Source organism: Leptonychotes weddellii, chromosome 13 (genome assembly GCF_054177405.1).
Source record: "Leptonychotes weddellii isolate Sample4059 chromosome 13, ASM5417740v2, whole genome shotgun sequence".
Taxonomy (NCBI): domain Eukaryota; kingdom Metazoa; phylum Chordata; class Mammalia; order Carnivora; family Phocidae; genus Leptonychotes; species Leptonychotes weddellii.
Genome location: NC_138381.1, coordinates 60,144,094 through 60,169,887, shown reverse-complemented (window position 1 = coordinate 60,169,887; position 25,794 = coordinate 60,144,094). Strand labels below are relative to the sequence as shown.

The window sequence follows — 25,794 nt, the reverse complement described above, 5'->3', positions numbered from 1 at the left end:
GCGGAAAAGAGAAACATTGCGGCGCGCTCCCCGGACGCCGGCCCCAGCGTGCGTCCGGCGGCGGGGAGGCGGAGGCGGGGAGGAGATGGCGACGGCGGGGAGGGGGCTGGGGCAGCGGCGGCGGAAGCCTTTCTCGGTGCGCGCAGGCGGTCGTCCTGGGCAGCCCTCGGGAGGACGCTGCGTTCCCACGAGCGCTTCGGGGCGGGGCGGAGCGGAAAGGGGCGGGCGGTGCTTGGAGCCTGCAGTCCGCGCCTGGCAGCTCTTCCTGGAAGGCGGTGGTCCCAGCGAAGTCTGGGTCCGGGGTCCGCGGCCTGGTGCGATTTGGGAGCGCGACGACTGCTGCGTTCGCACGATTCGCGACGGCGGGGAACCGTGGGGCTTCGGCGGTGGCAGTCTGAGGCGAACCTGGGGGCTTTTGAGCCTGGCGTTTGTGGGCTCGAATCTCAGGTTTTTCATTAGTGGCGTAATGTTGGGCAAAGCCCTTTTTCTCCCTTTTTCTTTCTAAAATGGCTCCTCTCTATAAATTTATGTGATTGTATGTTGTTGCATTAACAAACTTGCCACCATTGCTTTTGATTGAGCTAAAGGCGACTGACAGATTCACTGAAAGGTGTTTTTTTCCCCCCGCCCATAACCCGAGTCTTTCTAAGCCTGCACGGGAAGGGGAAGTGCGAGTGTGTTTGGGTGAAAATGAGACGGCGAATGTGAAGAGCATAGTCCAAGTGGCGAGACTTTGGCAAATGGGTGCACAGCAATGCAAACAATTTCCCTACTCTGAGAAATGAGAGTAATTGCCGTGCTGGGGAGGAGCCATCAGTAAAGGTTTGACGGAGATCACATGTGAGCCCGGTCTACAGGAATATCCCCAGCCCCAATTTTTGTCGCGTGCGGACCGCCCGGGCTTGCTGTGAAATGTTACATGGGCGTAGAGGGAAACGCAGTTTTTCTCGCTAAAGGGTAGTGAAGTCTCCATTTCTTTGAAGGGGCCTACTTTGAACTTGACTTGTAAAATAAGGGGATTGGGCATTGAGTGATCGCCAAGTTCCCTTCCTATGAGTCTTGGCAACCGAGAAAATTATGAAAACATTTTTCTTTTAGTCTGTAATACTGAATAAAATGTGTTTCAATTTTTTTTTTTAATAACGTGTTAACGATCTTTGCAGGCAAGAGGCAGAGGGAAACATTTGCAAATTGGGCCGGAGTTTGCATCCCAGTTCTGCCACACCCTACAGGCTGGGGTTAGGCCAGTTCTTTATCCTTAGCCTTGGTTTTCTAATCAGTAAAATTGGAAAGATGATAACCCATCTCACAGGGGCTGTTATCAATATTAAAAAGGATAAGTTGGGTAAAAAGCCTTACACAACCTCCGTAAAGCTGCCTTTTTTTTTTTAAGCCTATTCAGAGGCACATTGTAGGTAATGAAATAATGCTCGTCTTAATATTTTAGAAATCAAGTTGCTTTTGGAATCAGGTTCTTCCTAAGGTTGAGGATAATGGTATAATCCTTTTGCTATCAGATATAATGAAGAAGGCCCATTCTTTGAAGCTCTTATATTCTGGTTCTGCCAGTTGGTGTGAAACCTGAGCCAGTCATTTCGTTTTTCTGGACCTGTTTACTCCTTTGTCAAAAAAGGATAGCAGTACCTACTTTTGAGGAATTAGAGATATTAAGAACATTGTCCTTATTCCTGTGTAATAAACCACCCCAAAACTCAGTGGCTTAACTCATTTATTTTGCAAGACACCTGGTTTCTGCTCCATCTAATGGCTCGCTTACTCACATATTTGGTGCTTGATGGTGGCTGTCGGCTGGGACTCCTGGAGCTGTTGACTGGAACGTTTATACATGCCCTCTCTGTGGCGCGAGCTTTTCTCACAACATGGTGGCAGGATTCTGTGGGCAGCCAGTTGCTGAACTGCCTTTTCTAACCTAGCCTCGGAGTCATTCAGTGTTCTGCCACATGCTGTATTCTATTAAGTCACTAAGGGGAGGGGATTTAGACTACTTTTATACAGAAGTGTCAAAGAATTTGTGGACATATTTTAAAATTACCAAAAGGGGCGCCTGGGTGACTCAGTCGTTAAAATTACCACCACTACACATAAAATCTGCTCAAGGCATTGTAGTTACCATGGTAGACGCCTGGCCTGGAGCTAATTTCCTGGGCCCTCCGGTCTATCCTAGTTGGGATTTACTCTTCCACCAAGCTCTCCTTTAGTATCTTGTAGAACCTTGGTCTCAACTCACTTATCTCTCAGACTCAATTTGTCCTTGTGAAAGGAGATGCAAATTAGTACCTGGGAATAAAGGTAGTAATTTACTAAGGGAGGGTCACGTGTGTCATGCAAAACCTAGATGCTTGCAAATCCTTGTTTAATTGTAGCTTTTGAATATTCTCGGTAAGAATGATAGTTTGTAATTCTAAATGCCCCTTTTTGCAATTAATGAATTTTCAAATATCTGTATGAGAGGCTCCTTGAGAGAAGAAGAGAAATTATTTACTCTTGTTCTTTACCAAGTATTTGTAAGATCTTCATTTAGGTTCAGTTGTTGGTTCAAAGTTTGGCATAAGGGGACTCAAAAGTTCAGTCAGTTAGGGAAATTAGCAGTCCAAGAGCAGTAGAGAAGCAAATGAAAATACGAGAAACCTAGTAATTTTTAGAGCAGCCTAATCTCAGAAAGTTGGGATTACACCTCAACTAGACAGTGCCTCTCTAAATGCGTTTTTTTCCTGTTCAGTTTTTCTTGCTCTAAGGGTAATCCCTGGTTCTAAGAAAAAGAGTTGAACAGTTTCACAGATGTGTGGCATAATGTACTCAGGTTAAGGACTATAAAGAAATTAAGAGACTTTTGGAAGACCACACAAATTCTTTGCAGAGCCTCTACCCTTTCTGGTGCTTTACATGTTTGATTTTATTTATGGGAAGTACTTAAAACAGAGCCAACTGAGTAAGCGGTGCTGCACTAGCTGTTGTTACTCTATACTGTTCTAATCTTTCCTGACAGGAGTAATTATTTGCATTAATAATTCAAAAATGCCTTTCATCCCTTTCTAAATTAGTCAAAGTTGACGGTAGTAAAGGTACATGACAGGAATAAAGCATCAGCAAATCATCTAGAAAGCATAAAGTACTTACAAGACTAATTTTACAGTTAGTAAATATTAGTGTTAATTAGGACTTTGAAACTCACTAAATTAGTCATCCCTAAAAGATTGGTTCCCGTGTCCTGCTAAAGTGGAACTTCTTTTAAACACCCGTTTTTTAGTAACAAAAATTAGCATATGTAGAAAATAGAGCAAAAATGCAAACTACCTGTGTGACTTTAATCCCAGGACACCCAACAAGTTATTTTACCTCATATTTGTAATATAAAATCTTTCAAGCATTTAAGTACATAATGCTAGCCTTTGCTGTCTCCACCAAAAATCTCATGTGCTTTCAAATGTTTTACAAAGCGCAGGAGAAAAGCATATGAAAGTGCCCCACCTACCTTCCCTTACTCCTATTTTTAAAAGATAAGAGTTTTAAAAAAAAGTTAACGACTATTTACTAACAATTAGTGCTTAACTACATTTTTTTAAGGAAGGGTTCAGAGAAGATCCCAGCCTGGGATAATTTAAATTCGGGGGCCGCGGAACAACATATCCCTTGCCCTTCAGATTGACAACCTCCCTGGTCCACGCATGCGCGCGCCCTACTCTTTAGGGGCTGGCTCGCACCGGCTGGGAACCATCGAGAACCAAGAGCTAGAGAGGCTCACGCGGGAGCCTGGAAGTGGGGGGAAGGAGGACCTTCGTCCGCGTGGGCCTCATCCCTAGTCCCTGCCGCGTGAGGCGTAGCTCGGAAATCCGATTCGAAATAACTCCTACTTCTCTTGTCTAAGAGTGGCTGTAGGAAGCTGAGCTCTGAGAGAAGCAAGTAGGCCAAGGCGTCCAAAAGCCCACCTTGAGGTTGCACAGACGGCGTATTCATCCGCGCACTTTGGGGCCAACACAGCCTTGCCGGTGCCCTGCGGCTGCCAGAGGGAGGTGTGTCACCTATCGGACTGAGGCTGCGCGAACTCCAGAGTCCCTGGAGGGGCGTGTCACACGCACGCCGCGTCGCCGTGGAGACAGGGGCGGGGCCGGCGCGAGACACGCGTGCTGAGACGCGGGAAGCGCTGAGGAGGGTGTGGGCCCCGCGGGTCGGACGAGCGCGGGCCGCGGCTGCCCACTCCTGCTGGGACTTCGCGAGGCCAGAGTGCTCGGCTTGTCAGGTATGAGGCCCGGTCGCATCGTCTCCAGCCTCTGAGTGGCTCGGCCTCCTCGATTGGGAGTCCAGCGGCGAGCGCACGTCCTAGTGGACTCTCCTCTTGGGGCCTCCGCTTCCTTCTCTAGGAGTGCAGGCGATGCTGCCTATCCACGGACTGTGATCAGGGAATGGAAGAGGTGTGAAGAGAGTGCGCAGGACTTTCGGAGCCCGCCTTCCTCGCCCAGCATGGTGCTTGCGTCCTTCTTGCCGGGTGCTGCTTCCCGTCAGCGTCTAGTCGCCCGGGCTCCGGGCGCCGCTTCCTCCCGCGCGTCTGGTGCGCTGCAGGCGGGCGCCGGTGCCTGCATCCATGCAAGGCTCATTAGCGTGCGCGGATCCGAATCAGGAGTTTCTGGGTCCCTGCTGCATGGCCAGGCCCGGGGCTAGTGTGCACAAACCTGGGAGGCCTCATCTGAACCCAGAGGGCCCAGCAGGTCAACAACAGTGAAGCCTCACCGGCAGCGGGAGATAAATGCTTCTTTATTATCTCATGGGAGGCAGTTCAAGTTTCTTGTCAGCCTGTGTAGATGCAAATATTTGAACGAATGGTGTTAGGGACCTGAGTACCAGTCCGGCCCTACCTCTTGGCTAATGACCTCAATTAGGTACTTCGTCTATAAAATGAAATGGCTACCACCTGTTTGGGTGGTTGTTAAAAGGCAGGTTATGAATGAAAAATGTTTAGTACTATCTATACCTGACAGAGTACCCGCTACATAAGTGTTTTTTTGTTTGTTTTTTTAATCTATTCGTTTTAGATCTCATGGTACCCGCCCAAGTGCCATGAAAATATGAAGCTTGGAGGTATCAGGCAAGGCTTCCTGGAAGAAGTAGTTGAAACTGTTTTGGATGCTTAAGATATAAATTTAGGTCTTTCCTTGCTTTTCTTTAGTAGGATCACTGATTTCTCAGTCATTGTTAGCAGCTGCGAAGTACTGTAGAAACCTTTTTTTTTTAAAGATTTTATTTACTTATTTGACAGAGAGAGAGAGAGAGAAAGAGCATAAGCAGGAGGAGCAGGCTCCCGGCTGAACAGGGAGCCCGATGCGGGGCTCAGGATCATGACCTGAGCTGAAGGTAGATGCTTAACTGACTAAGCCACTCAGGTGCCCCCTGTAGAAACAAAGTTCATTAAGAAGTAATTTAATTTTTCAAGTTAACATACATGATTTTAAAAACCAATATTAAAAGTTTATAGTAGAGGGGCGCCTGGGTGGCTCAGTCGTTAAACGTCTGCCTTCGGCTCAGGTCATGATCCCAGTGTCCTGGGATCGAGCCCCGCATCGGGCTCCCTGATCCGCGGGGAGCCTGCCTCTCCCTTTCCCACTCTCCCTGCTTGTGTGCCCTCCTCTCTCGCTGTCTCTCTCTCTGTCAAATAAATAAAATCTTTAAAAAAAAAAAAAAAAGCTTAGAATAGAAAATAGCCCCACGCCCCAGTCATAATTTCCATTCTGCTAGCAGTTTCTCCTGATCTTATTATAAGTTGGAAGTATATATCCTTATGGGCGATATTTCCTGATTTTTTAGTTTTACACATAAAGTGTTGACTGTTATCCGTGGAAGATAAGTGGTCAGTGTTATATAACATTTCACAGCTATACCAGAGTACTGCAACTGTTCTTTCTTGTACATCCCATTATTTTTTTCTGAAAATGAATAATCTTATTTTCTCATTTGCCTAGTACTCATGCACAGGTCATTAAATTTTTTTTCCCTGAATGCATCAGCATTTCTCATATGCCTATCTAAATTTTTTGCAAAATTACTCTCAAAACTGTCCATTTCATCTTTTTCCTGGAGATCTTCCTCTGTCTAATCTGATCTGGTGATTCTGTGCCTGCTGTACTCAGTTCTAATCCAGAAACTTCTTTTCACATCTATCCTGGGATTTGCTTCTTTTTGCTCTTCTCTTATATTGAATTTGCTGTTGCCTGTGTTCCTTTTTTTCCCCTCTATTTGCTTCCTTGGTTTTGGGGATACATTTTCCTTTAATAACTACTGCTTCTACTTCCTCCTTTTCTTTCTTTAACAGCTTTATTGCAATATAATTCACATAGAATACAATTCACCAATTGAAAGTCTTCAGTGGTTTTTAATATATTCAGTTATGCAACCACACCATAATCAATTTTAGAACATTTTATCACCCTGAAAAGAAACCCTTAATGTTAGGAGTCACTCCCCATTTCCCTTCAGTCCTTCCAGCCCTATGCAGCCAGGCATTAACTTTGTGACTCTATAGATTTATCTGTTCTGGACATTTCATATAAATGGAATCATATGATACATGGTCCCGTGTGATTGGCTTCTTTCACCTAGCATGTGCCAGTATGCATCCATGTTTTAACATGTAATAGTAGTGCATTTCTTTTTATGGTTGCATGATATTTCATTGTGTGGATATACCATATTTTGTTTGTCCATCCATGAGTTGGTGGACATTTGGGCTTTCACTTTTTTGGCTATTATTAATAATATTGCTGTGAACATTCATATACAGGTTTTTGTATAAACATTTGTTTTAAGTTCTCTTGGCTATGTACCTAGGAATGGAACTGCTAGGTCAAATGGTAACTCTATATTTATCTTTTTGAGGAATTGCCAGTTTTCCAAAGTGGCTGCACCATTTTACATTATCACCAGCAGTGTCTGAGGGTTTCACTTTCTCTACATCCTTACCAACACTTGTTATTATCTTTGTCTTTTTTTTTTGTTTTTAAGTTTAATTTTTGAAATAATCTCTACTCAGTGTGGGGCTCGGACTCATGACCTTGAGATCAAGAGTTGCCTGTTCCTCTGAGCCAGCTAGGTGCCCCAATCTTTCTTTTTGATTGTAGCCATCCTAATGGTTATCTCATTGGGATTTGATTTGCATTTCCCTGATGGCTAATGATATTGAACATCTTGGTTTTTTTTTTTTTAAAGATTTTATTTATTTATTTGACAGAGAGAGAGATAGCGAGAGAGGGAGCACAAGCAGGGGGAGTGGGAGAGGGAGAAGCAGGCTTCCTGCTGAGCAGGGAGCCTGATGTGGGGTTCGATCCCAGGACCGTGGGATCATGACCTGAGCTGAAGGTAGATGTTTAACGACTGAGCCACCCAGGTGCCCTGATACTGAACATCTTATAATGTGCTTATTGGCCATTTATGTATTTTTTTTGAGAAATGTCTATTCACATCCTTTGTCCATTTTAAAATTGGGTTTTTTTTTATTACTGTGTAGTAGGAATTTTTAAAAATATAATCTAGATATGTCTCTTAATAGATTTGCCAGTATTTTCTCACATTCAGTGAGTCGTCTTTTCACTTTCTTGATGGTGTCCTTTGAAACACAACTATTTTTAATTTTGACAACATCCAGTTTTCCTGTAACTTCTCAAGAATGAGATAGCTTAGGGGTGCCTGGGTGGTTTGGTCAGTTAAGCGTCTATCCCTCCCCTCGGCTCGGGTCATGATCCTGGGGTGGTGGGGTCCTGGGATCGAACCCTGCGTCGGGCTCCCTGCTTAGTGGAGAGCCTGCTTCTCCCTCTCCCTCTGCAGCTCCCCCTGCTTGTGCTCTCTCATGCTTTCTCCCAAATAAATAAATAAAATCTTAATTAAAAAAAAAAAAGGATGGGATAGCTTAAACTTTTTCTCCTTGCACAGGGAAAAAGTGTTTGATCTCTGACATTTGGCCTCTGTGCAGGACCTCTCATCTGAGGATTTGCATCCTTCAGTTTTGAGAGACTTTCTTCTTTTCTTTTCTTTTTTTAAGATTATTTTAGTGAGAGAGAGAGACAGTGTGCATGAGCCAGGGGAGGAACAAAGGGAGAGGGAGAGAGAGAATTTCGAGCAGACTCCATGCTGAGCTCAGAGCTCACAACCCTGAGATCAAGAGTCGGACACCCAACCAACTGAGCCACCCAGGCACCCCCCCAAAAATTAATTCTTTAATAACTCATTAAAATATTTTTTAGAGTAGAAAAAGTTTAAGTTTCCCTGATTGTTTCATATTTTTTGACAGTTGGTTTGTAGTTAGTTAAAATCAAGATCCAAAATCAAAGTCCATACATTGCATTTGATTGATCTACATCTTAAGCGTCTTTTAATGTGTAAGTTTCCCCTCTTTGCAGTTTATTTGTTGAAGGAACTGGGTCATTAGTCCTTTGAAGTTTTCTACATCACCGATTTTGCTGATTGCAGAATCATTTTTATTCCCTGTATTTTTGGTAAGTTGGTACTTAGTTGTACATGATGCTTGATGATATTTAGATTCAAGTTCTTGGCAGGAGTACATCACAGGTCGTGGACTTCCTCAGATTTCTTCATTTGCTTTGGTCTCCTTCTTGTTGGAGGTCACATCCAAATCTCTTGTGATTCTTGATTGTCCATTCATACTTAATTGTCAGCAACTGAGAAATTAGTTAGACGCTCCCAGTGTCTGAGCAGGACTTGCAGGTTTGTGAGCTTCTCTCTAGGGGCGAGCGTGCATTTTCATTGAGGGAGGTAGGGAACAGATAGAATCTTGAGGGCTTTTAGTTTTTAGCTTCTTCTGCAAAGGTTCTTCCAGTCTCCTGACTGGGAGGTACCAGTTGAGCTGCCAGAATTCTGGAAGCAAGGTGTGGAGAAGGAGCTGGATACCCTGCCTGGGAGGGTTGGGAAGGAGACCAGTGGCCCCAAATGCTCACCATGTAGACTTTCATTCAGTCCCCTCATTTGTGGCTTGTGGCTTCAGTTCTGGGAGCCATTTCTTTGTTCCTTCTAGTTCTGAGCTCTTCTGAGATTCTGTGGGCCTGCTTCTTGTTGGTATCCCACTCTGTAGGTATTCCAGAGAATCATTAATCATTACAACAAAACATAAACCCAAGGCGGTGACTCATTTATTATAGCAGTATTTAGCCAAAAATCCCTGTTTGAAATATCCTTTATTTACGGAAATAGTCACTAATGGTGACTTTTGTTACTTGGAGTGTGATACCAGAAAGACGAGGAGGACAAATGTTTGATCTCAGTAAGGTCTATTCGTTTTTTATGGTTTAACTTTCTTTTCTGGCTAATTCCTTCTCTGATTGTCATTGAAATATAAACGGTGATTTCATTCTTTTAGAATGAATGTCTTACTATAAATATCTCACAATTACTCAACATAAGACAAGTCCACCCTATTAGCTTTCTTCCACCATGTACTTAAATCTTACTCCTTTTTGTTACTACTTGAATTAGTTTTCAAAGGCTGCTCTGACAAAATAGTATATACTTGGTGGCTTATAAACAACAGAAATGTATTGTTTCATAGTTCCGGAAGCTAGAAATCTGACATCAAGATGTCAACAGGCCATCCTCTTTCTGGAGGCTCTGGAGGAGGATCTGTTTCATGCGTTTCTCTTAGCTTCTGGTGTTGCCAGCAGTCCTTGGTGTTCCTTGCCTTGTGGACACATCTTTCTAGTCTCTGCTTTCATCATCACATGCTGTTCTCCCTGTATGTCTTTCTTCACATGGCATTCTCCTTTCTGTGTGTATCTGTCCCTCAGTCTCATCCCCTCTTTTTATAAAGATGCCAGTCATACTGGATTAAGGGCCCACCTTATTCCAGTGTGACCTCACCTTAATTACATCTGCAAAGACAATTTCCAAATCAGGTCAATTCATAGGTACTCAGAGTTGGGACTTCTTTTAGGGGGACACAATCCAACCCACAACATTGCTATTCTTTGTGCTAAGAAATAAATAAAAACTATGTTGCTTATTGGTTCATAATGAATATTACTGGTAGAAATTATCACCAAATGAAAATGGGAACTGTACACGGTAATTTACTTTTGACCAAAACTCCCTGGATATTCTTAGAGGTAACATTGACAACAAAAAAAAAATTAATCTAGGCAAAAAATAAGAAATCTAGGCCTCTCCTAGTGTTCCTGTGAAGGGAAGTTGGAGGTCTTAGCGCATCACCTGGATAAGAAGAATGAGCCAGTTATAGCCTTTTGAGTGTCATTCTCTCTCCTCCCAGTTTCCTTTCTTATAAAATAACTTTATTTTTAAATTTTTTTTATTATGTTAGTCACCATACATTACATCATTAGTTTTTGATGTAGTGTTCCATGATTCATTGTTTGTATATAACACCCAGTGCTCCATGCAATACGTGCCCTCCTTAATACCCCCATCACTGGGCTAACCCATCCCCCCACCTCCCTCCCCTCTAAAACCTCCGTTTGTTTCTCGGAGTCCATAGTCTCTCAAAATGCAATTCAAAAATTTCGTAGACTTGCCATGTTCATCTAATGTTGAATTAAGAAGAGATTAGGAGCTAGCATGTAGCTGTTCAGAAATGTGGCTCCTAAGAGGCTTCAGATAATTTACTCTCCTTTTCCCTCTTTTTTTATAGTTAAAAAGGGAAGATAAAAGACTTTTTGATTCCTGAAGAATCTGCTCACTGAGAAGTGTATATCAAGCCACTGCCAAATTTCCATCAAAAGAGAAGTAAGCAGAGAATGCAGAGGAAGGTGGACTCCAGGTGAGTGATAGGACTTAATAAAAAAAGATAACTGAAATTGTGATCCATTCCTAAATCATAAGTGGCGAGAAAGGAACTTTGGGTAAGGATTTTTTTGTTGGTATTTTGGGTTTCTCATCTAGAGTGTAATGTACATTTCATACGTAATGTTAGAGTTCAAAACCATTTTGAGTGTGTGGAAATATCCATCATTAAAATTATGATTTTGAGCAAGAATGAGGATGATTTTGCTGAGTTTGGAAGTTCTTTTTTTTTTTCCTCCCCACACACAAGTACTTTATTGAATTCAATTGCAGACTGACATGTATATAAAATTCTGTGATAGGAGTGACAGCCTCAGGCTATGGGCAGCTGCTAATAGCTTCCATAATGTTTTATGTTCTCTGAAATTGCTTAGAAAATTATCAGTGAGCCAGTGGCAGAAATAATGATGAAAAATAATGATGAACATCGGGCTCCCTACTCACTGGGGAGTCTGCTTCTTCCTCTACCCCCCCCATGTTCTCTCTCTCTCTCTCATAAATAAATAAAATCTTTAAAAAAGAAATATTGATGAATGCAATGATCAGAAGGAGGCCTAAGACCAGGGCCCAGATGTTCAGGCACTTGGTGGTGGAGGCATAGGCCTGGGCTCCAGCCACATCACCCACCATCTTCTGGTCCTTAGACTTCATGGAGTAGGTGAATGCCACGAAACCCAGGCAGCACAAGTTCATGAAGATTGTGTTGCAGAGAGACCAGATGATGTGGTTGGGCACCGACATCTTGCAGCGGATGTTGATCATGGTGGTCACCGTGGGAGCTAAGCTGTAGGGCACCCGGAGTAGAGCCACCTTGTGCTCCTCCTTGAGCATCTCCTAGGTAGTGGGGACACCAGTGTGGGCACCAGGAAAGAAGCGCTGGGAATTGCCGTTCCTGGTGCTAGATGGAGTAGCTGTGGTCTGGATGCTGGACAGTGCTCTGGGCCCTCCATTTCCCCAGTAGTTTTTTTCCCCAAAGATTCCTCTCTTGGTGTTTGGGAAATCCTCCGGTTGGAAGTTCTAACACCCAAGGCTGACTGTATTTTGGATCTTTCTCCTGCTTTTGATCATGGTTACTTTCAGCCTAGATGAAGGTTCTTTTGATTCCAAATAGCAGAATCCAGCTCTGGCTAACCTTGACAAAAGGAAGGAATTTACAAGAAAGAGTGCTGTTTACTAACAAACCTCAGACAGGGGTGGGTATATGGCTTGTAGCTGGCCAGTCATGAGTGTCCCACTGCCCTGGGCATGTGACTGCATAGGCTAATCAGGGGTTTTTCTCTAAAGCTGAGACAGCCATTTAAAGAGAGGGTTACTCTATTCCTGAGATTGCTGTGACTGCAGTTGCAGTATCCACCAAGCAGAGGCAGCACACTGAGAGAAGCAGGAAGATCTAACAATGTTGAGACACCAGCTCTAGTTCTTGAAGCTCTAGTTCAGAATTCTTCCAAAGTGCAAGAGCTAGGGAATTACCTCTTTGTGCTGAATATCTAATCTCCGCTCATTGGCATCCAAGGTTTCCTGATGGGATTGGCCAAAGAAGAGGTCTGGCAGGAGGTAGGGGGAGGGAGAAGAATGAGGCCAGACTATTTATTTATTCCCTTGGTTCCCTCCTTGCAAGATGTTTTGGGTTGGCTGTGTCCCTCCACTGAAGTGCACAGAGCACCTGGTGAGGCAGGAGTCTCTGACTCTCCTTCTGCATTCTGGTAATTATTTCCTCTCCTTATCCCTTTGGGCCTAGAGATGACACTAGCTTAGCTTCTACTAGCTTCAGGTTCCTGCACTTTCCCTTGTGGTTCCCCTACACGCACACCTTTGTAAATCGGCCATCCTCAAATTATCATTTGTTTTTAGTATATCATCAGTTTTCTGTGGGAATCTTGGGAATTTTTATCATGACTGGTGTTGGATTTTGTCAGATGGTTTTTCTGCATCAGTTGAAATGATCTTATGGTTTTTGTCCTTTATTAATAGGGTATATTACATTGATTTTCAGATGTTAAACTAACCTTGCATCCTAGGATAAATCCAACTTGGGCATGGTGTTTTTTGTATGGTTCTTATGTGTTGGATTTGGTTTACTAATATATTTTGAGGATTTTTGTGTTGATAGTTTTGTTTATTAGATATTGGTCTATATTTTGTGTGTGTGTGTGTGTGTGTGTTTAAAAGATTTATTTATTTGACAGAGAGAGAAAGTGAGTGAGAGAGAACACAAGCTGGGAGGGGCAGAGGGAGAAGCAGACTCCCTGCTGAGCAGTGAGCCTGACATGGGGCTCCATCCTGGGACTCCAGAATCATGACCTGAGCTGAAGGCAGACATTTAACCAACTGAGCCACCCAGGCATCCCAGTGTGTGTGTATTTTTGTCTGCCTTTGGTATCAGGGTGTGATACTGGCTCAAAATATGAGTTTGGAAGTGTTCCTTCCTTCTTTATTTTCTGGAAGAATTTATAGAGTATCGGCATCATTTATTTTTAAAATATTTGAATGAATTCATCAGTGGAGCCATCTGGACCTGGGGTTTTCTTTGTAGGAAACATTTTAATTACTAAGTCCATTTCTTCGCTTGTTATAGGTCTATTCAGAGTTTCTACTTCTTCTTGAGTCAATTTTGGTAATTTGTGTTTTTCTGGGAATGTGTTCATTTCATCTCAGTTATTTAATTTGTTGGCATAAAGTTCATAGTAGTCCTTTATATTCTTTCAGTTTATGAAAAGTTAGTGGTAATGTCCTCTCTTTCATTCCTACTTTTAGCAGTTTGCTAAAGGCTTGTCAGTTTTGTTGAAGGACGCTTACTGTTGTTACACTTTTTTTTCCTTATGCTTATTTGATTTGGGTTCTGATTGCTTGCAACCTATGATGGTAACTAACGTACAGAAATTTTTTATAGAACCTACTAGGCCTTGGGCAGGGTAGAAGCCAGAGTATGGTGGGAGCGACCTATCTGGCAGTTGTTTGGACCTTTTCTCCTGAGTGGTGCCATATTGGTGCTTCAGCCTCCAACTCCTGTTCAGTCTGTGTCTCAGCTCAAAATTCACTCCTGGGTGGATGAATCTGGATAGTCCAGCGTGAGTCAGATTTCTCCTCCTGCTCTAATCCACTGGGACTTGGAGAAGGGTTATGGAGCTCCAGCATGGCTGCTGAGGTCTGCCCCTGCTGATCCCATAGAAGGGGGATCCTTGAAAGCTGAATCAGCACCCCAACAGTGTTTCCCTTGTGCCCTGTAGAGCACTCTTCAGGCCTGCCTCATTTCATCCTCTGAAGCAAATTAACCGTGGCTTAAAATGAAGCTCGGTAGCCTCTAACTCTTATTTTCTCCAATTACTTTACAGCTTCAGATGTGGGACCTTGAGAAGGGAATGTGTTTGCTTTAAAAAAAAAATTAGAACACAGTTTAGATTCAGAAAGGTGCATAAAATGTACTGTTTATTATATCATTTTGAAACAAACATGTAACCATCACACCGATAAAGTGTGTTGTCAACACCTCCGAAGTCCCTTTTTCTGTATCCTTTCCTAATCACACCCACTCCTTCTTCCCTAGAGTAAACCACTGTCCTACCTTAATAGTAATCACTTTCTCAAATTTCTTTATATTTTTACCAGTTAAGTATGCATTCCAAAACAATATAGTTTAGTTTTGCCTCTTTGTCTTTACATAAATGGAATCATATTGTATGTATTCTTTTGTGTCTTGATTCTTTCTCTCAAGATTATAAGATTCCTTCACGTTATTGTCTATAGTTGTAGTTTGCACATTTTCCTTGCTCTATGATACATTATAGGAATATTACAGTTTATCCATTCTGTTGACGGGCATTTGGGCTGTTTCCAGTTTTTGAATGTGATGATTCTCATATGCATAGTGTGGCATACAGTGGTTCTGAAGTTCAAGCCTGCATCAGAATGCTCTGGAGAGCTTGGTAAACACAGATTGTTGGACTCCACCATCAGAGTTCTGATTCAGTAGATCTGGGGTCATGTCCAATGATTTGTATTTCTAGTAAATTCTGGCCATGTATGGGTGTGCTGTTGGCCCACATCTCCCCAACACTGTGCTTCTGTGGTGGGGATATAGTCATAGCTTACTGTGCTTTTTATTCATATTTCCTGATTTCTGTTGCTATTGAGTACCTGTTTTGGGGCATCTGGATTTCCTCTTTCTGAAGTACATATTCAACTCTTAATCGCATTTTTCTTTTTTTTAAAGATTTTATTTATTTATTTGATAGAGAGAGACACAGCAAGAGAGGGAACACAAGCAGGGGGAGTGGGAGAGGGAGAAGCAGGCTTCCCGCGGAGTAGGGAGCCCGATGCAGAGCTCGATCCCAGGACCCTGGGATCATGACCTGAGCCGAAGGCAGACACTTAACGACTGAGCCACCCAGGTGCCCCCTTAATCGCATTTTTCTATTCAGTTGTATATTGAGTCTTTCCCCCAATTGATATATAGGAATTTTTATTTTTCCAAATGTGAGTTCTTTCTGTTTTATGTGTTGCAAATATCTTCTCCCTCTTTGTGGCTCACTTTTTTTCACTCTGGTATCTTTTGATGAATTACGGTGTTTTAAACTTTAATTTAGTAAAAATGATGTTTTTTTTAATATATCTTTTCCATCATGTTTTAAGGGATCTTTCCTTTCCTGGGGTCATGAATGTATTCTGTATTGCCTTCATTGCTTTATTATTTTGCGTTTTTTTTTTCTCTAGACCATTTGAAAGTGATTTTTGTGGGGCGCCTGGGTGGCTCAGTCGTTTAGCGTCTGCCTTCAGCTCAGGGCATAATCCCAGGGTCCTAGGATCGAGCCCCACATTGGGCTCCCTGCTCGGCGGGAAGCCTGCTTCTCCCTCTCTCACTCCCCCTGCTTGTGTTTCCTCTCTTGCTGTCTCTTTCTGTCAAAAAATAAATAAAAATCTTTAATAAAAAAAAAAGAAACTGATTTTTGTTTGTCATATGAGGTTTTTTTTGTTGTTTTTTTTTTTTTCCATGTGGATATCCAGTTGGGCCAGCACAGTTTACTGGAAAGACTTCTCTGCAGCGCCACCTTTATCATTAATGCATTTAAGCTCAGGTCTGTTTCTCGGCTTTCTACTTTATGCCTATGGTTGAATTGTCCCTGCTACAAAATCATGATGACTTGATTATATAGCTTTACAGTAAGTCTGAGATCTAAGTAAGGTTTTTCACCTAGTACTTTTAAACACTTCTTTAAAAAAGATTTTATTTTTAAGAAATCTCTATACCCATCATAGGGCTCGACCTCATGACCCTGAGATCAAGAGTCATATGCTCTACTGACTGAGCCAGCCGTGCACCCCTCACCAGGGACTTTTAAAAGAATGTCTGTAAGCTAGTCTTGGTCTTTGCAATTCTATATCAGCTTCAGAGTCAACTTGTCAGGTCTTTTCCCCATCTCGCAAAACAAAAACTGTTGGGGTTTTAATTGGGATTACTTTGAAGCTATAGATCACGTTGGGAAAAATAACTGTTTTGTAAGTCCTAAAATTTTCCCTATAAAAATGTTTACAACTTTTTTTTCCAGTAAGCTCTCCACCCAACGTGGGACTTGAACTCATAATCCCAAGATCAAGAGTTGCATGCTCTACTGGCTGAGCCAGCCAGGCACCCCAAATGTTTATAACTTTTTTTTAAAGATTTGTTATTTGAGAGAGACAGAGAGCGAGCGGTGGGGGGGGGGGGGGCGGGTGGTGCGATGGGAGAGGGAGACCAGCAGACTCCCCATTGAGTGGGGAGGCCAACACGATCCTAGCCTGAGATCATGACCTGAGCCGAAATCAAGAGTTGGACACTTAACCAACTAAGCCACTCAGGTGCCCCTGCAACTTTAGTTAGATTTACTCCTGTACTTGGTGTTTGTGGTTTGAAAACAGTATATAAATAGCTTTATTTTTTGTTTATTGTTAGTCTATAGAAATACATACAGTTGATCCTAATTTGTAGATTCTGAATTTGTGAATTCAGGTAATCGCCAAAATTTATTTTAACCCCCAAATCTCCCAGCGCTTTCTCAGTGCTCTCGGGGTCATTCTTGGACATGTGTAGAGCCTTGTAAAATTTGAGTTGCTCAACAGGCACATTCTCAGCTGAGACGAAACAAGGAATGCTCTGCCCTTCCCTTTTTTTTAAGTTTTTATTGAGGTATAATTGAGGTACAACATTATGTTAGTTTCAGGTGTACAGCATAATGATTCTGTATTTGTATATATCACAAACTGCTTACCACTTAAGTCTAGTTAACATCTTTCACCATACATAGTTACAGAATTTTTTTCTTGTGATGTGAACTTTTAAGATTTACTTTCCTAGCAACTTTCAAATATGCAATACGATTATTAACTATATCACCATACTGTACATTTTATCCACATGACTCACTTATTTTATAACTGGCAGTTTGTAGCTTTTGACTCCCTCACCCATTTTGACCCCCCACCTCCACCCCTGCCTCTGGCAACCACCAATCTGTTCTCTGTGTCTATAAGCTTGTTATTTTGTTCTGTTTTAAAATTCCACATATAAGGGAGATCATATGGTGTCTTTCTCTGTCTGACTTGTTTCATTTAATGGCCCTCAAGGCCATTCATGTTGTTGCAAATGGCAGGATTTCATGCTTTTTTATGGCTGAAGAATATGCTATTGTGTATATATATATATGTGTATATATATATATATTTCTATACATATCATATTTTCTTTATCCATTCACATGTCAGTGGACACTTAGGTTGTTTCTTTGTCTTGGCTATTGTAAATAATGCAGTGGACATGGGGGTGTGTATATCTTTTAGAGTTAGTATTTTTTTTCCTTCTTCAGATAAATCCCCAGAAGTGGAATTGTGAATTATATGGTAGGTCTCTTTTTAATTTTTTGAGGAAACTCATTATTTTCCACGGTGCCTGCACCAGTTTGCATTCCCATGAACAGTGTAAGGGCCTTTTTCTCCACATCCTTGCCAATGGTTCTTATTTCTTGTGTTTTTGATGTAGCCATTCTCACCCGTGTGAGGTGGTATCTCCTTGTGGTTTTGATGTGCATTTCTCTGATGATTAGGGATACTGGCATCTTTTCATGTACCTGTTCACCATTTGTATGTCTTCTTTGGAAACATGTCTATTCAGATTCTCTGCCCTTTTTTTTTTTAAAGATTTATTTATTTATTTATTTGAGAGAGAGTAAGAGAGAGAGAGCACGAGAGGGGGGAGGGTCAGAGGGAGGCAGTAGACTCCCTGCTCAGTAGGGAGCCTGATATGGGACTCGATCCTGGGACTCCAGGATCATGTCCTGAGCCGAAGGCTGTTGCTTAACCAACTGAGCCACCCAGGCGCCCTCTGCCCATTTTTAAATTGGATTGTTTGGGTTTTTTGTTATTAAGTTGTAGGAGTTCTTTATATAGTTTGGATATTGACCCCTTATTAGACATATGATTTGCAAATATTTTCTTTCATTCAGTAGATGGCTTTTTCATTTTGTTGATTGTTTCCTTTGCTGTGCAGAAGCTTTTTCGTTTTAGTTCCATGTGTTGATTTTTGCTTTTGTTGTCTTTGCCTTTGGTGTCAAGTCCAAAAAAATCAGCACTGAGACCAATGTCAAGGAGCTTACTATCTATGTTTTCTTCTAAGAGTTTTATGGTTCCAGGTCTTACATTCAAGTCTTTAATTCCTTTTGAGTTAATTTTTGTGTATGGTGTAAATTTTATTCTTTTGCATATAGTTGTCCAGTTTTCTCAATATCATTTATTGAAGAGACTGTCCTTTCCCCGCTGTGTATATTCTTGGTTCCTTTGTCATAAATTAGTTGACTATATAAGCGTGAGTTTATTTCTGGGCTCTCTAGTCTGTTTCATTGATCTGTGTGTCTTTTTATGCCAGTACCATACTGTTTTGATAACTATAGCTTTGTAGGATGCCTGGGTGGCTCAGTTGGTTAAGCGACTGCCTTCAGCTCAGGTCATGATCCCAGGATCCTGGGATCGAGCCCCGCATCAGGCTCCCTGCTCGGCCAGAAGCCTGCTTCTCCCTCTCCCTCTCCCCCTGCTTGTGTTCCCTCTCACGCTGTCTCTCTCTCTCTCTCTCTCTCTGTCAATTAAATAAATAAATAAATAAAATCTTTAAAAAAACAAAACAAAACTATAGCTTTGTAATATAATTTGAAATCAGGGAACGTGGTGTCTCCAGCTTTGTTCTTTCTCAAGATTGCTTTGGCTCTTCAGGGTCTTTCTTGGCTCTACACATATTTTAGGATTATTTGTTCTATTTCTGTGAAAAATGCCACTGGAATTTTCATAAGGATTACATTGAATCTGTGGATGCTTTGGGTAGTATGGATATTTTAACAATACTGATTCTTCCAATCCATGACACAGAATATTTGAGGTGGCTTTATAGAATATAATACTGGAAATAACAAGAATCAACTGTATATATATGTTTTATATTGTTTTTGTATCAAATAGTCTTGCTAGACTTGTACAAATTTTAGTAATTTACCTGTAGATTCTTTTGGGTTTTCTACATGCATAATCATGTCATATGCAAAATGACACTTTATTCCCCCTCTCCAGTCTTAATGACTTACAATTTCTCTTTTTTTGCTTTGCTCTGCCAGCCGGAACTTCCAGTACAACGTTGTATAGAAGTGGTCTTACGTGTCCTGTTCATAATCTCAAAGGGGAAAGCTATCAGTATTTCACCTTAAGTATGGTATCTGCGTAGGTTTTTCTTAGGTAGCCCTTATCAGATTAAGGTTTCTTTTCCTAGTTTAAGACTTTTTGTCATGAATGGATATTGAATATTTTTTAATCAACTGTCTTTTCTGCATCTATTGAAATGATTATATGATTGTCTTAATGGTTGATTTTTCTAATGTTAACCTTCCCTTTCTGGAATTAAGCTTCCATCATATTGTATTATCCTTTTTCTGTGTTGCTGACTTGAGTTAGCTGATACTTTGTTTAAATTTTTACATATGTATTCATTAGTGAGATTGATGTAAATTTTTCTTTCTTAAAATTTCCTTGTTAGGTCTTGTATTAAGGTTATGGCTAGTCTCCTAAAACCACCTGGTTTTATGTAGATTTGGGATAGGTAGTGTTCTTTTTTTAAAAAATGAAATCTCAGGGGGCGCGTGGGTGGCTTAGTTGGTTGAGTGTGTGACTCTTGATTTCGGCTCAGGTCATGATCTCAGGGTTGTGAGATCAAGCCCCATGCCAGGCTCCATGCTGAGTACTGTGTGTGGAGCCTGCTTGAGATTCTCTTTCTCCCTCTCCCTTTGCCCCTCGTCTGTTCTCTCTCTTTCTCAAATAGAATAAAAAAATAAAACAATTCTCAGAATAGTTTATGTGAGATTGGCATGAATTTTTCTTTACATTTTGGTAGAACTTGACAGCAAGACCATCTAGGCCTGAGGATTTTGTTGCGGGAAGGTTTTTACTACTGTTTGTTTTTGCTAATGGTTATTGGACTGTTCACATTTTATACTTCATGTGTAGTTTTGATAAGTTTTGGTTTCTTAGCTATTTATCCATTTTACCTATATCTTCAAATTTATTTTTATTGAGTTGTTTACAATATTTCTTAGGATCTGTAATGATGTGTTTCCCCCCTAATGCTGGTTTTTGGCTTTTTCTCTCTCTCTCTGATCAGTTTCATTGACTTTTTGTCAATTTTATCAGTGTTTTTAAAGAACTCACTTTCCTTTTTGCTCTTCTCTGTTATGTTTGTTTTCCATGCATGCAAAAAAGAATTAACATTGCAGGCCTGAGACTGCTATCCTTAGAAAGTCCTGCTTACAAGGTTGGCCTTTGACTGGTGTCTAGAAACTTAGATTTCGGGAGGGTTCTCACCGTTCCCTGACTGATAAGGGTAGTTAACTGTGCCTGAACTGTTTGTGCAATTTGTTTTATACTGAGCACCTGCTCTCCTTCTAGAAATCTAGAATTTTGGTATGTGATAGGCAGAGGGTGCCTGTAGGACCATCCCCCAGTAAGAAATTTGGCCACTGAGTCTCTAATAAGCTTCCCTGGTAGCCAACGTTTCACATGTGTTCACATAATTCGGTGCTGGGGGAATTAAGGGTATCCTACATGACTCCACCATTGGAAGCATGCACCTGATTTCCAGCAGCCTTTGCCCCATGCGCCTATTCTCTTTACTGATTTTGCTTTGTGCCCTCCTGCTGTAATAAATGATAGCCATGAGTGCAACTATATGCTAAGTCCTGTGAGCCCTTCGATCTAATCATCACTGAATCTAGGGGGTAGCCTTAGGGATGTTGGACACACCATTGTGAATGGCAGGTATTTCTATCAGAGACTGAACTGCTTATTGTCCTTGAAGCATAGTTACTATCAGTCTGTCTCACTGAGCTTATCTATTTCACTTGTTTGTTAAAAGATATTTGCATCAAAGGGGCGCCTGGGTGGCTCAGTCGGTTGGGCGTCTGCCTTCGGCTCGGGTCATGATCCCAGGGTCCTGGGATCGAGCCCCGCATCGGGCTCCCTGCTCTGCGGGAAGCCTGCTTCTCCCTCTCCCACTCCCCCTACTTGTGTTCCCTCTCTTGCTGTGTCTCTGTCAGATAAATAAATAAAATCTTTATAAAAAAAAGATATTTGCATCACATGCAGAGATAATTTGATTCTCTCCTTTCCCCATTGCTCCTCAAATTTAAGGTCTTTTAAGGATGGTGCAGTTAAGAAAACTTATCCTCCAAAGATACTGACCAACCAGAAGTCTTCTGCCTTCTCTGGGATGTGGAGTGAGATACCTAGTGCCAGTCATCCAGTTCAGTATCATGCCTCACGTGGTTGGACCCAAAGGAACCGGTTACGAGAGTTGCGTATCAGGTGAGCTTGCAAGTTGTCACCTGCCTGCAGTGGCTTTGCCATTGTTCTCCCTTGCTGAAAATGAGGGGATGATTCCTATTCTTCTGTCTCAGTTAGTTGGAGACTTTGATGCCTACTCTTTGTGGCAGGATGTTCAGAAGAAAATGATATTTAGGAATCTGCACACTTAAAGTCTGTCATTCTGTGTTTTCATTCACATTCCACAATGTGTAAGCTATAAAGAGTCTTCCAGAAAAAGTCCAAACATACTCTGAGAAAAATTGTCATTTTCCACTACTTTTGATTAGGTCTATCAAAGGCATTCATTTATTCATTCAACAAAATTTTTTTTAAAGATTTTATTTATTTGAGAGCAAGAGAGAGAGAAGAGAGAAAGAAAGTGAGAGAGCACAAGCAGGGGGAGCCGTAGAGGGAAAGGGAGAAGTAGGCTCTCTGCTGAGCAGGGAGCCCGATGCCGGGCTCGATCCCAGGTCCCTGGGATCATGACCTGAGCCAAAGGCAGACGCTTAACCAACTGAGCCACCCAGGCACCCTCAACAAAAATTTATCAGGCTTTCTCTTCCTTGGCGCTGCCTGAGGAGGCACCAGATATGTCTAAATTAAGTGCAATTGGAGGAAACCCAGAGACATTGACAGTAGGGTGCACAGAAGATTCAAGGGCCAGATCTTGATGCCCAACATACGTTACGGGAGCAACAAGAATACCAAGCACATGCTGTCCAGTGGCTTCTGGAAGTTCCTAGTCCACAGCGTCAAGGAGTTGAAGCGGTGAGGATGTGCAACAAATCTTACTGTGCAGGGATTGCTCACGGTATCTCCTCTAAGAACCACAAAGCCACTGTGGAAAGAGCAGCCCATCTGACCATCAGAGCCACCAATCCCAATGCCAGGCTGCGCAGTGAAGAAAATGAATAGACAGCTTCTGTACATATTGTATTTGTGTTAATAAAACCATAAAACTACAAAAAAAATTTTTATCAGGTGCCTACTTGGTTAGGTGTTGTGCTAGATGCTGAGCATACAAGGTGAATAAGACATTCCTGGCCTATGACCTCATGAAAGCTTAAAATCATGTTGGCTTAACAGACTGTTAAGTCACACCAGGAAAGCATGATAAATGCTATAAGATGAGAGGATGTGGTGCTGTAGGCCCACATGGCTAGATCAGCCCCACTAGTGTAGCCAGAGGAACTTCCTGGAGGAAGTGGGGTTTAAGATGAGTCCTAAAGGTTAATGTAAGAATAAGCCAGATAAAGGATAGGAGGAAGAAGAGTGTTCCAAGCTGAACCTGGAAACAAACTGGCCAAGACAAACCACCTTTTTTGTGTGTGTACCAGGCACTGTGCTAGGTGCTTGGGATCCTATAAGACATGGTCCCCATTCTCAGGGCCTCACAGTGCAGAGGGAACAACAGGTCCCCTGTGAGCTGATTACTGTGATTTGGTGTCATAACATTATATTTACTAACGGTTGGATCAGAGTGTTGAGGGGACAAGGCTACTCACCGTGTTTGGGTTGGGGAAGGTCCAGGAAGGCTTTACATAGGAGCAAGCATTGAAGATCAGCCTTGACAGGTAAGTGGGCATTTGCTAGGTGTTTTAGGCAGTAAGAATCATACGAATAAAAACATTATCATGTACTTCCTTTTCCTCAACTCTGAAGTCTTCAGTGACAAAAGACTTTATATTGAAAATATTTTTCAAAAATAATCGGCTTGGGGGGTGCCTGGCGGGCTCAGTCGGTAGAGCATAGGACTCTTGATCTCAGGGTTGTGAGTTGGAGCCCTATAATGAGGGTAGAGATTACTTATAAAAATAAAAATAATAAAAACAATCTGCTTGATCTTGGCTTTATAAATCTGTCCCATCCTATGCTCTATTTGATGCAAGATTAGCTGTGATTCACCTTTTGACTCATGCTAGCATCTCTCCCCGGGGGACCTTAGTTTCCCTCTGCTTTCCAGAAAATTGATGAAATAAGTCAAATGGAGTTTTAAAATGTGTATATATCCTTTCTTTCCTTCTTTCAGATGCGTGGCCAGGAAGTTCTTATATTTGTGGATTCGAATGACTTTTGGAAGAGTATTTCCCTCTAAAGCCAGGTAGTATTAGCTCAGAACACCAAACTTCTCTGAGTTCATTCTAGGTTTTTGTTTTGTATTAAGCCCATGTGTAACCTTTGTTATGGTATGTGTTACATTCTTCCCCTCCCCACCCCCAAGCCTCCAGCAGGCATATGATATAATGGTCATCTAACGTATATTAGTTTGATCAAAAGAAGTAGATAACCTCTTTCAGGGCACTGTCAAGACTGACCACATTGACTTGATCTAGGGCAGAACCTGGGGAAAAAGTTGGCATTGGCAAGGGGAGTGAAATTTTAGTCGAGAGAATGTGTATAGGCCACTGCCCCCTACTGCAGGTTTTGGTTAAAATTGCTTCAGCGGCAGCATAAAAGAGCGAAGAGCTGATGCAATGGGGAGCCACCAGGGTCAAGGACACAGGCAGGAGCTGGTGGGTTTGGAGAGAAGCGGCCAGTGTAGGGTAGATTTCAGAGGAAGAATTGGCAGCCACTGACATGTAGGCATTTTTTTAAAAAGGGAAATGTTGTGGGTTCTTAAGCCCTCAACTCTTCCCTTACTACAAACTTTCTTGTTTCATTTTTCTAACATTGTGGCTTTCCTAATCTGGAACATCATCCAGATCTTTTCATTCAAAGTCTTTTAAGCAAATTTGGCCTGTGGATGTTCCCTGAAATCTGTGCGCATACCCTGTGGGGGTCTGTGCTGTTCCCATCTTGGTGCGGCTTTGCCAGTGAAGCTTCCAGGGTGGCAGCAGTCTATCCAGCTGCACATGTTAGACAGAGTTCACCTCTGCTTCTCCTTCTTCTCCTGGACCTTGGCCCTGTCCTTTTTCACTTCCTCGGTAGCTTTTCAGTACCTTCAAATAAAGTTGTTGTTTTTTAATTCAGTTGAGTATTTTATTTATTCCCCCTCCCCAAACTTTTATTCTTCTTTTAGTGATTGCCCTAAAGAATATAATACGTATCTTTAGTTTATCAGAGTCTAATGTTAATTGGCCCTTTTGCCCTCTTCCCAAACAAGGCAAGGTCCTTAGAACACTTTTAACTCTGTCTGTCCCCCTCCCCACTTATATGCCCTTATTGTAAGGTATTTTAATTTGGTTTATATTTTAAAATCTGCAAAACATTTATTTTTTCTTGTTTTATACAGCTAATATTCATTTAGATTTAGTCACATATTTACCCTTCCTGTTCTTTTCTTCCCCCCTATGTCTCCAGGTTTCCATCTGTGATTATTTTCCTTCTGTCATTGGAATATCCTCATCATTTGCTTTAGAATAGATCTGCTTGTGATGAATTCTCTCAGATTTTGTCAAAAAAATGTTTTTATTTCACTTTCGTTTTTGAAGGATATTTCACTGCTTAGAGAAATCTGAGTTGCCAGTTTTTTCCCCAGCATTTTGAAGATATTTCATTGTCTTAAGACTTCCATTTGTAAGTCGTTAGTCTATTTATTGCTGTTTTGAAGATTCATTATCTTATTTTTCAGAGTTTTAATATGATATGGCTGGGTGTGGATTTCTTTTCTTTTTTAAAAAGATTTTATTTATTTGTCAGAGCGCACTAGAGAGAGCACAAGCAGGGGGGAGTGGCAGGCAGAGGGAGAAGCAGGCTTCCCACTGAGCAAGGAGCCCAATGCGGGACTCGATCCCAGGACCCTGGGATCATGACCCCAGCCGAAGACAGACTCTTAACTGACTGAGCCACCCCGGCGTCCCTGGATTTATTTTCTTAAAGTCTTTTAGCTCATTCTGAGATAATAGGTGACAGGGTTTTGTATTTTTGCTTTGTTTTGTGGACACATCTTTCCTTCATACTTTCTTTATCTATAGGCATGTTATTCTCCTTTTCCTTTTCCATTCAATAACTTTGTATAGGATCTGACTTCAAATACTTTGTTGTTAATTTTTTTTTTTTTAAGATTTTATTTATTTATTTGACACAGGGAGTGAGCACAAGCAGGGGGAGTGGCAGGCAGGCAGAGAGGTAGAAGCAGACTCCTCACTGAGCTGGGAGCCCGATGTGGGACTTCATCCCAGG

General features: G+C 41.9%; 1 protein-coding gene across 14 annotated transcripts in view; it reads left to right on the top strand.

The window, feature by feature from the left end:
• The first annotated feature begins 217 nt into the window (after positions 1–217).
• The window catches only part of SFI1 (SFI1 centrin binding protein), a 96,949-nt gene continuing 71,372 nt past the window's right edge, over positions 218–25,794 (top strand). For 3 of the 14 annotated variants that reach the window (XM_081801774.1, XM_081801773.1, XM_081801766.1), the window contains exons 1-4: positions 220–4,258; positions 10,658–10,786; positions 21,499–21,672; positions 23,702–23,773. In XM_081801774.1, the coding sequence (XP_081657900.1) occupies positions 10,764–10,786; positions 21,499–21,672; positions 23,702–23,773 (269 nt within the window). In that variant the 5' untranslated portion in view covers positions 220–4,258; positions 10,658–10,763. Of the gene's footprint in view, positions 4,259–4,289; positions 4,483–4,510; positions 4,896–7,925; positions 8,499–10,657; positions 10,787–15,810; positions 15,882–21,498; positions 21,673–23,701; positions 23,774–25,794 lie in introns of those variants that run through there. The other 11 variants (XM_081801776.1, XM_081801771.1, XM_081801777.1 and 8 more) reach the window with 9 other exon arrangements.